Genomic DNA, 10,717 nt, shown 5'->3' with positions numbered 1-10,717 from the left:
GCACACATCTGAATATTTGGGTTGAACTGTTCTGGAACAGTGTTGTAAATACAACTTAACCACTGATTTCTAGTCGTGTCCATTTTTGGAAGGCCAAACAAAGTAGTTTCGCTTTCACAACGAAACACAGCATCACACACGCAGTGAGCGGAGGCCGGCTAGAGTGAGGGGAGGCCGGCAGGCTTGCGGGAACCACATGTGACGACCCTGGGCTGGACTCCACTTCGTCCACGGTGAAAGCCGATCCGGCGATCCACAGCGCGAAGTTGATGTATTACCTCAGCGACCAGCATAGATCAGCTCCAGGCGAAGCGGATATCGTCCTCTTTTGGAAGGCCAAACAAAGTAGTTTCGCTTTCACAATGAAACACACAGAACACAAACACACACGCGTCTTCACGACATGGCGGCAGCAACAATACTACAGCGAGAATAAAAGTTACGCCTTCTTTCTTTGCGTGAACATTTGGGCGGCGTTATGCAAATCTTCCCACAACGTGACGTAGACAAGTGGGGGCGTGTTTAGTGGTCGATATTTGGCATTTTTTAAATATCTGCATCGGCCGATACATTTTTCTGTTTGGCCAATGCATTCGAGGTGGGACTTTTATTTTGACAGCGCATCCACACAAACTTCCCAGAATACTTATCGGCTTTATATCGGCCACCCTGCTTTCCAAGATATCGGCATCGGATGTCAAAAAAACAGTATCGGTCGACCACTAGGCGTGTTAGAACGAGCCGTTTTACATTCTTTACAGATCTTCTTTACGCACCAAGAGCTTGTAACACTTCAAAGATAAAGGAAAAATTGAAATCGCATCATATGACCCCTTTAAATACAGAAAATAGTATACATTTTTTATCCCAAAAAAAAATTTTAATTCAACATTTCCCTACACTGATTCTGAGCAGCTAAATCATGAACAAGTCTTAACTTTGCTTTGACAAGGTTGGTTATCAGTTACGTAACAAATGTGTTAAAACAACATTTCAGTTCCAGCAGCAATATTACTCAAAATCAGCACTGCACTATACATCATGGCCTTACCAACTCCGGGTCCTTGCGACTAGCCAGGATGTTGCCGTTCTCTGCCGTGTTCAGCTTGCTGGGGCTCTTGAGTCTCGGGGATGTTTCCAGAGGTGGGGGTGGAGGGGGAGGTGGAGGTGCCACCTTCTCTTTACTGGGAGAAATAGTCTCTTCAAACCACAGCCCCAGAATGGGCTCACTATCATCATCTGAAAACATGCCAAGAGCCACAATCAGCACCGCAATCAATAAAGTCATTGTACTGTATGCAAACAAAGCTACATTAGCCATGGAAATCTACTTAAGACATGTTACTGTTAAAGGCACAATAAATAGAAGCATAATGAGACACTACGAATCTGACCTAAGACAGAGATCTGCTGACCTGAGAAACAAGCTGCTCTTGTCCTCTCCTGTCTTCTCTCTGCTGAAATAATGAACACTGTCACTAGCTGTGACGGCTGCCAGATCGGCGCAGTAAGCAGAGCATGCTTAGCGTGCCACAGAGTTCAGGAACAGGAAGTAAACTGACCTGACTCTGAGCTCTGGGGAGGCCTGACTGCTGTCCTTCTACTACAGCGTACAGTGCTCAGGAACTGCCTAAGAATGTCCCTGAGATTCCTCAGCCCTGACACTAGCTCAGTAAACCACAAGCAAACCCTGACCTCAGCTGCATAGAAAATAACTCATGCTAAAAACATAAAAAAAAAAACTGCTGGGGGACTCTTACAAAAACTGTCAAGATACACACAGGTTATATTTCAATCCAAAGTGGGGAAAAATATCAAAATTATATTTTGCAGAAAGAAAATGAATAATTCATTTTGACATTTATTGTTATCAAAATAAAGCATATTTAAATCCACCCTTCCCATCCTCTTCCCAACTGTCAGTAGCTTATTGTAAAATCAGCATTACAATAATACATATTTTTTAATGGTAAACTACATTTAGAAAGTTTTTTCTAAATGTAGTTAAAAAAGTTAAAAAATAAATAATGAAACAATGTGCATTTAATAAAATAAAATAGTCAAGAAACTGTCATCAAAATAAGCATATTTAAATAAAACCTTCACTATGGTCAGCAGCCTACTGTAATGAAAAAAACAAATAATTAATTCATTTCTAATTCACTGTGAAGTTCATGTATATAGTTTAGCGCTTCAGGGGTAAAAGAAAAAAAAGGAAAAATTGTTTGCAAAACAAAAGATTTAATGAGAAAAGTCCAAAAATATGCTTCTTTTTTTGCAAAATAAATAATTTTTCTGTTTGATTTTGAAATATAACTATATTATATAATATTTTGAAATTTTTTGTGAGATTCACCCAGCTAGACATCAATCTAATGGGAAAATTTACTGGTAAAAGCAACTACTCTGTATATATGAACTAAATCAACTTCAATGTCTGACCTCACTGTGGGCTTTATTTACAAGGTTAAATATAGAGAAATCTGCAGCGTTCGCTACCTTGACTGCTGTCCTCTTCTGTGCTGCTGAAGTCATCTTCGTAGTAAGTGTTGGAGTCAGTGGAGGCACTGGCGTCACTGCTGACCGAACCTTTCCTCTGCCGCTGCAGCACACACGCCTGAATCAAGCAGAACCAGAGGCACCACATTCATTCAACACAACAGACCGCTTCCTCATAGCAACCATGATCGAGTCTTGTGGTCACATACCTTTTTATAGGAGGTGGAGAGCAGCGTGAAGAGCAGGTTGGTGAGAGGGACAGAGTCAATGAGTCTCTGCACTCTCTGTATGGACGTGCTCTGGGCCATGATGTTCAGCTCTGCTGGGGGCCCGTCACTGGCCCAGCCCTGAAAGACAGAAAACAGCTTCACTCGTATTTACAACATAAAAATGCTCTGGTAGTTTAAAAGAGACAGTTGTGTTCGGTCTTACTCTGTGAAGAGCCTCCACTTGTAAGTCCTGGAACAGTGACGTGAGCAGCTTGATTGAATGATTGGCCAGAATGACTGACAGAACCCCAAAACCTTGGTGCCTGACGAGGGAAAAAACTTCACACTTACTGACACACTTACTTGTCATTTTTGTAATAATCAAAAATACACACAAAAAAATTGCAAATAATACATTTAATCTATTAGGTTTAATTTATTTCTGTCTAAATTTTTTTGATATTGTTTAAAGAGGCACTTACCCTTTCCCTGGGCCAAGTTTAGGAGATCCTGCTCCATCCTTGGTTCGGGTGGCGATGTCTCGGACCCGTAGTGCTGCCAGGGGATCTTTCTCCTTCCCTTTATCAGCCAGGGCCGTGGGGCTCAGGTTTAGTATCAAATACAGGCTGTTCAACAGGCACCAGGCACCCAAGAGCTGAAAGTTCTGATAATGCTGTTGAAACACAAAGAACGATCTTAGACGTGGGCTGTTCTAATTAATGTTACATTCTCATTAAGGCAAATAGTTCACCTACCTCTCCTCCAGCTCTACGAGAGTTACTGATGGCCTGTCCAATCATCTCATAGATTTCCAGCTGTTGAAAAAAGGGAAAGCATAAGATGAGGAGTGTACCAAAGACAACAAAACTATAAAATAAGTCATCTGCCACCTTGACTATTGACACCTACACATTTCTGCACAATGGTAGCAGCATCGTTTTCATAGTCTTCCTCCTTGGAGCCAGTGGAGGCCGCACGAAGCTGCAAGCCACTGCCCACCTGCAGTATGGCCATGCAAGTTGCCACACTCACACCTGAGAGATATAAAAAACACTCCTGAAGTTCTCTGTGTACATCTCAACTCGCCAAAAGGAGATTTTACATCAACCCACCTGCATAGAGGCAGCTTAGTGCTAACACAGTCACATCAAGTAGTCTCCCAGGGGTCAAAGGCTCCAGTACAGGCAAGGAAAGTGTGTCCAAGGCCATGGTCACATCAATCACCAGGGAGTGAAAACTGAAACCCGGGAAGGGAAAGTAAGCATACTCACGCTCAACAGATTTAATGAACAGCAGTGAGCTGAGGGTGTCTTTGGTTTACCCATTTCGGACAGCGGTGGCATCTGCCACAGTGGCCGGCATGATGAAGAAAGAGTTGGCAGATACCGCATCCTGGAAGCGGTTGATATACCGTAAGAAGTAGGGAAGGTTGAGGCACACACGCAGCAACTTCTCGGAGCCCCCTGTAATGCAAGAGATAAAAAATAAGGGCTTACGTTGTGTAACAAAATGAATACAACTTAATTTCAACAGGTCTTATTTGTTTATCAAAGTTTAATTTCTAATTCCTGATCTACTAAAAAATATTAATAGCTTAGTGCAACTTCTGTCATGTTTGATGACCATAATGTTCACAAATGAAACCCCACAACTTGGGATGAAACATTTAAGAACTACTGATATAGTGCAACTCACCTAATTCTTGTAAACTGGACACATTTTGAGAGATGAAGGCGTTCTTCATTTTGGCCTGCGTTGCCTGATCTGTTGTTGTCTGGTCATCACATTCATTCTCACCCTGTAAAACACAAGACATCATGGTTTTGTCCAAAAACATCTTTGTTTGCTCATAACAAAACAGCAGTAAACCCAGGTGTGGTCACATCACTGTGAACTCAATCAAAAGACTCATCTCATTGACTGACCTGCATGTGAGCAGATGGAGAGGCCAGCACGGTAATGTCAGGGTTAAAGACCGAGGTCAGCTGATTGAAAAAGTTCATTTGGACTTCTTTTTGTCTGAGTTCAGGGTTAACAGGGGAGGGAAGCTCCTTCTGGTCCTCCACTGGAAAACAAGAGCACCAAAGACGATTGCGGAATATCAGGAGACTTTGAGTTAACCATTTCGGACGATCTCAAATCCTCTCTGACAAAGGAAAGTGGCAGCCTGGCACTCATGTGAGAAAAAAGGTTAATACACTCAGATAAGACCATGCTTTGTCTGGATTGAACTGTGCCACCGGTTACTTGCCAAACTGTTCCATGAATGATGCTATTTTTGGAAAAATTTGATTTCATGCTAAATTTGTAGGGCTGTCCTTTGATGATACATTGTTTAATCAGTCAAATTAATTGCATATAATCATAAAAATGATTTTGCTTTGAAAACCCCCCAAATTAATTTAATATTCCGAAGGACAATTCCATATTATGGAATTTGCATACAGGTCAGGGGGCCTGACTAAATCCATTCATTTTTAAATCATGTTCCCTTTTTTAATAATTAATTGTACTAAAAATTAGCATGCTAAAAGAGTGCCTTACTAATGTGCAATATTAAAGAATTCAATTACTAAACAGAACAGCTCCCTCCTGACTTGATCTAAACTGAGTACAACTCACAAGAGAGCCTATAATTAGCCACAATAATCAAATAAGCAGCAAAACAGGCACACAAGAAAATGATGCTTCATTAATTCTTGTCTACAGCAGATAAGCTGTAAAGAGGACAAATATAGTTATGACATCTGTGTACTGTCTGCGCTGCATCAGTGTTGCAAGACAATGTATTAAAGAGACCTTAGGCATCTGTCCATATAGAATCTGTCCCTGTAAAATTCCACAGAAACTCATTTACACACTACTGGAACTTCTAAAACATCATACAGGCTCCCCTGTCCCTCAAAATCAGCACAACTAGACCCGTAAGAATTGTTCGAGCCAATCTACACTGGACATTATGACCCTTAAATTACAAGGCAAAAGGGAAAGCAAACAAGAAAATCCTACAAGTGGAACATCTTCACCGCCTCAAGCTGTTTATTGAACAGCTATGTTGAATTTACAAGCAAGACGCTCAACATTCAAATGCACCAAAACTGCTGCTGCATATCCCCATCTTGTAACACTGGCTCTATAATATCTAAATCATAGAGATTACTTCTATAAAAACAGGTCATTACGCCAAGCCAGACATTTCATGTTGTCTTTGCATGAGCTAGACAGCTCATTTATCTGGTAACACAGGGCTGTGACAATTTGAAACTACTCCTACCATCAGAAAGGGTCTTGACAGTTTGGGGTAGTTTGGCCGACTTCATCATTGCAGTAAAGGTGATGATCTCGGTCCGATCCAATCGACTGCAGCCAGTACAAAGGCCTTTTATTAAGAGGATCAGGTGCTTCTGTGGAGTGGAAAGAGAAGCAAAATTAGTCTATAAGTATATGTTATGCTTAATCAAACAGACAATATGCATTACAACATGTTCTTATCAAAAAGTGCATATCTGACCTGAGAGACCGCACATGCTTCATCAGGATTCTCCAGACGGAGCAATGAGAATTCAATCAATACTTTACATGCGGCAGCTACTGACAGCAACTGATTTCTGGGGACTAAAATGGGACAGAAAATTGTTATGAGATAAATGGGAACATTTTTAATAGCCAGTTAAACCTGTGCATGCCTATATTCAGCTAGAAATCAAGGAAATGACCGTTTTAGAATAAAACACTGAAATGTGACATACTTTGTCCACAAACTGTGGTGATGTAATGTGCAGATAGTGCCACAAAAGAGGAGTAGAATGGCTCATACTGTTTGTCATGGTGAAGAATCTCAGATTCACTATAGAAAAAAAGATTGAAACAGTTTAAATCAATGTAATTTGCAGTTTGCCTCTCATTTAACTTCTGTAAAGTGATGCTTCCAAGTGAAACCACGTATTTAATGAGATCAATTTTAAGACGGGACTTGATTATCCATCAGGAATTTAATTGTGAAAGTCAGTGTGCATTGGAATGCAAGTGTGTTAAACCAATACCTAAACAGCTATTTGGCTATTGGTTAATAATATTATCCAGTAGTTTGCATGACCTGACCATTCTGACCTCAATGGAAAAGCTAAATCATTGCAGATAAAGCAAGTTATTACATTCTAATAAAAGATTAAGACAATTTTCTGTTGGAATAACCAATTGAATCATTGACAATAAGAATGGAAGCATAAATGAATAAAGTAATTATGGTTAACTTCATGTCGACATTTCCAACAGAGGCTGAAATAACTCCCAAAATGCTGTTCCATCCAGCAATCTACATGATTCTTGTAGAGATATGAAACAGAACAGAACATATGAAATTCTCCTATAGTGAGCATGTAACAACTGGTTAGCATTAAAAGGGGAAAAACTACTTCCAAAGCTCAAAAGGGAATTTCTTAGTAAGATAAACTCACAGGAGTAGGAACTAGGCATGCATGCCCTTATCTGACAGACTGAACACTTCTGGGGAACTTTGACATTGCTTTCAGATTTGAGTGCAACGACAACATACAAATATCACAAAAGCTGTTTAAAGTGTTAATTGATTTCTAAAATCTCTTGTAATAATTGTCCAGTGTTATTTTAGTACTGTTTATATACTACTATAGTTATTTATTAATATTTTGAACGAGTTTCAAGAAAAAAACTCTTACAACTCTTGAAAAATACACCTTTCAGCTTCATTTGATCCATTCAGAGAATACCACTGGCAATAAACTTTTTGAACAAACAATTCAGCAAACATTAAACACACTGATCATATAAAATGAATCTGAGCCCAGTCAGACAAACACAGACATTTGGAAAATTGACAAACAATGAAAACAGTTTATATTCAATTATTATTAAACTGCTAACATAAACTGGTTTAGTCTAGTATAGGTTAGCAGCTCAATTTATTATCAATCAAGTTACTTTCACTTCTGACTGATTAAGCTGCACTTAACTCACGCACATCGACAAGACAAGTAAAGTTTTTATATCATAGATGCAATTCAGTGTGTTTACTGATTATTTTAAAGCTCAGACAGTTGTTTGGCTCGTAACTAAACAGTTGATCAACACCGCAGTAAATGACAGACACCGTAATGTGTTTGTTTGGGAAGACCAAGCACTGTTTCCGTAAAAACGAAACTTTGACGACACTACACATATATTTACACAGACAAACAAGCTTTTGAAATGGGCAACTAACCCTACAACAAACTAAAACAGAGAATTTCGACGTTTGTTCACCAAAAGAGGCTAGCTAACTCACAATTAGCGATCCATCCGCAACACTAGCACCAGCGGCTAAGTCACGGCTTGCTAGTTAGCAGGCACACCCCCTATATGCATTAAATAAATTGAACCGACTGCAATTAAAACTTTGTGTAACTGGGACTAATCTGATTGCCGCTGACTGACAGAGGAAGATTTATCTGGATGACAATTAAAAAAAGACGAGTATGAGTATTATGAATCGCTCTTGACAGTGGCTAGCAGGCTAACTAGTGTTGGCTGGGTTAATCGAAGGAGGCTAACAAGCTCATTCGGCGTCAATTAATTCACTTCCGACACAAATATAAAATCAATTTATTTAGGGGCGGATGTCGTGGGATCCTGTACGTCCATTATAAGTAAGCGGCATTGTTAAATTATCAGCCAGGCAGGTTATATTGACGTAAAAGAGCGGATCTCCGGCTTGATGATGAAGCAGAATCTGATGTACCTGCTACTGTAAATGCACAGTAACACTAGGGCTGTGTCTCAACACACAGCGAACTGCATTCGTTGACGGACCATTTAGTCATGTGCGAGTCTGGACGATTCAAAATCACTTTTGACCACCGATAGTATTCTTAAACAGCATTTTTGGACACCATAAGCGCATTTGGAACCGTCCAAACCCTCTCATGATGCCCCGAAATGCTGTCAAGGTAGTCAGCTGACTAGGTTTTGAGACACAGCCTCGGTGCTGCCATAGCATCACAGCTAATGCAGAGTCACTCAGCCGTTTATTTCAGCCCTGCACGAGCCAAGTCAACAAACAAGCCCTCGTCTGACCTGTTTATGATGGATCCTATAAGCTGAGGTAGCTCTTTCGTTTCGAAAGCCGTGTAGGACGCTGATAAAAGTGGCCGTACGGCTGCGGTCCACTCAGGTTCTCCATCTCCTCCACTCGACGCCATGTTGAGATCCTCTATTAGAATCTAAGAGCGGAAATGAGGTTAATCATCAGACGCCAAATAACAGGAACTGTCGTCAGAGAAAAACATGAAAAGTCTTATGTGTGGGGTTATGTCATGTGAGCACGCAGAAACCTTCTGAGATAATAATAGGACTGTGGTTTACTCAAGCTTAAAACCTTATCTTTTATTTACTTACGACTGTGACCAAACAGCTCAGGAAACGTGAGCTTAAAGAGACAGTTCACCCAAAAAAATGAGAATTCTGTCGTCATGTGTTAGTCACCATGTCTTTCCAAAATTTTCCTCTGAAACCCAAAAATAGATGTTGGGCGGAATGAGCCTCTATTCACTTTAATTTTATAAGTTTTATGGGTTAAACGGATACAGTGTAAGTGAATGGTGACTGACTCTAGTAAACAACATGACAATGTAAATTTTTTGGGTGACTATCCCTTTAAAATAGTCCAAAATCAGACCAGTTGTACATGTCATAATTTTTGTCCATACAGAATGAGTCAATGGTAACCAAAACTTTTTGGATCCCAACACTTTTCAAAATATAATTTTCTGTGTTCCGCTAAATCATTGAGGTTTTTAACGACATAAGGGTGCGTGAACGATGGCAGAATGTTTATTGTTCCGTGACCATCTCTTTAAAATATTCCAAAATCAGAATATTGTTGACTACATGTAATAATTCTTTGTCCATTCAATTGAGGTCAATGGTAACCAAACCTATCTGGTTCCCAACATTCTTCAAAATATCTGTTCTACAGAAAAGTCACACAGGTTTTTAACAAAATGATTATGAGTAAACAATTATAGAACTTACATTTTTGGATGAATTATCCCTTTAATGAAGCAACCAGAAAATATTTCAACTGGTATTGCCCAGACTATCCACAACTGCAGCAGTCCTACCTTAAATGTTCAATACAATTCAAGAGTCAACAAATAGTAAGGGGATATTCTTTATTACAGATTAGGGGAAAGAACAACTCATTTATGCATGTTTAAAAAGACATTAGGTTTGTTACCAACTTAATTGAATGTCTACTCTTTTATTACAAATACTATTATTAAACTTCTGTTCTTTTTCTGACATCATTCATTTGAAGCAGCGGGGATGCTTTCAAAATTATGTATATAAACAGGCCTATTATTCATGAAAATCAAAAGAGTAGAAACATTTTACACAATAGTAAAATTACAAGGATTTGTAATGTGTACAAGTCAAAATCAAAGTATGATATGGCATATTAGAATCTTACTCAAATATATCAAGTAAGAACATGGCTCCAAACCATCCAGTGCATTTGACATACCATAACATAACTACAAATGACTAGCCAAACTCCTATGCAGAACCTTCTATGATTCATGTACAGGAGAAAACAATCCAACTGTCTTGCCTCTTGAAAATTCAGTTCTCATGTGCACTAGTGTTTGCCCATTCAAATCCTGTACATGAGGCAATATATTCATTAACAGCTCATCAGATCATATCAAATTTAAAATCCAATCACATTTTTCAATCTTTTCATTAACTTAAATAAAAATGGCCATCCTTTTGCAATACTCCTTCCTCAATATTAATTTTGAAAAGTAAAATTTCTTCAAAAGGCAGACTCAGATTAATGAATAAAATCTATAATGGAAAAAATAAATAAACAGGACGGGTGTTATGTTATACCTGGCGAGTCTACCTTTAAATCACATGAGTTATGTTACCCCGAAAGGCACAATAAATAAATGATACAGTGAATTGTTCAATGCTGGGGGGGGGGGGGGGAT

The 10,717-nt window shown here is 39.3% G+C and overlaps 2 protein-coding genes across 13 annotated transcripts in view; both read right to left on the bottom strand.

Moving 5' to 3' along the window:
* ubr4 (ubiquitin protein ligase E3 component n-recognin 4) overlaps positions 1–8,955 on the bottom strand; it is a 50,504-nt gene extending 41,549 nt beyond the window's left edge. For 7 of the 11 annotated variants that reach the window (XM_016484703.1, XM_016484706.1, XM_016484707.1 and 4 more), the window contains exons 1-16: positions 8,799–8,955; positions 6,458–6,555; positions 6,220–6,323; positions 5,983–6,112; positions 4,634–4,773; positions 4,404–4,506; positions 4,030–4,171; positions 3,821–3,945; positions 3,618–3,742; positions 3,464–3,523; positions 3,191–3,381; positions 2,932–3,031; positions 2,709–2,846; positions 2,500–2,617; positions 1,416–1,457; positions 1,052–1,239 (exon numbers count right to left, since the gene is read on the bottom strand). In XM_016484703.1, the coding sequence (XP_016340189.1) occupies positions 1,052–1,239; positions 1,416–1,457; positions 2,500–2,617; positions 2,709–2,846; positions 2,932–3,031; positions 3,191–3,381; positions 3,464–3,523; positions 3,618–3,742; positions 3,821–3,945; positions 4,030–4,171; positions 4,404–4,506; positions 4,634–4,773; positions 5,983–6,112; positions 6,220–6,323; positions 6,458–6,555; positions 8,799–8,923 (1,929 nt within the window). In that variant the 5' untranslated portion in view covers positions 8,924–8,955. The remainder of the gene's footprint in view (positions 1–1,051; positions 1,240–1,415; positions 1,458–2,499; positions 2,618–2,708; positions 2,847–2,931; positions 3,032–3,190; positions 3,382–3,463; positions 3,524–3,617; positions 3,743–3,820; positions 3,946–4,029; positions 4,172–4,403; positions 4,507–4,633; positions 4,774–5,982; positions 6,113–6,219; positions 6,324–6,457; positions 6,556–8,798) is intronic. The other 4 variants (XM_016484710.1, XM_016484713.1, XM_016484714.1 and 1 more) reach the window with 2 other exon arrangements.
* A 934-nt stretch (positions 8,956–9,889) lies between these two features.
* The window catches only part of emc1 (ER membrane protein complex subunit 1), a 10,951-nt gene continuing 10,123 nt past the window's right edge, over positions 9,890–10,717 (bottom strand). For both annotated transcript variants that reach the window (XM_016484701.1, XM_016484702.1), the window contains one exon: positions 9,890–10,717. This exon is cut by the window's right edge and continues 424 nt beyond it. The gene's annotated coding sequence lies outside the window, so the exon portion shown is untranslated.

Source organism: Sinocyclocheilus anshuiensis, unplaced genomic scaffold (assembly GCF_001515605.1).
Source record: "Sinocyclocheilus anshuiensis isolate Anshui unplaced genomic scaffold, SAMN03320099.WGS_v1.1 scaffold1114, whole genome shotgun sequence".
Taxonomy (NCBI): Eukaryota; Metazoa; Chordata; class Actinopteri; order Cypriniformes; family Cyprinidae; genus Sinocyclocheilus; species Sinocyclocheilus anshuiensis.
This window is presented reverse-complemented; position numbering and strand designations above follow the sequence as displayed.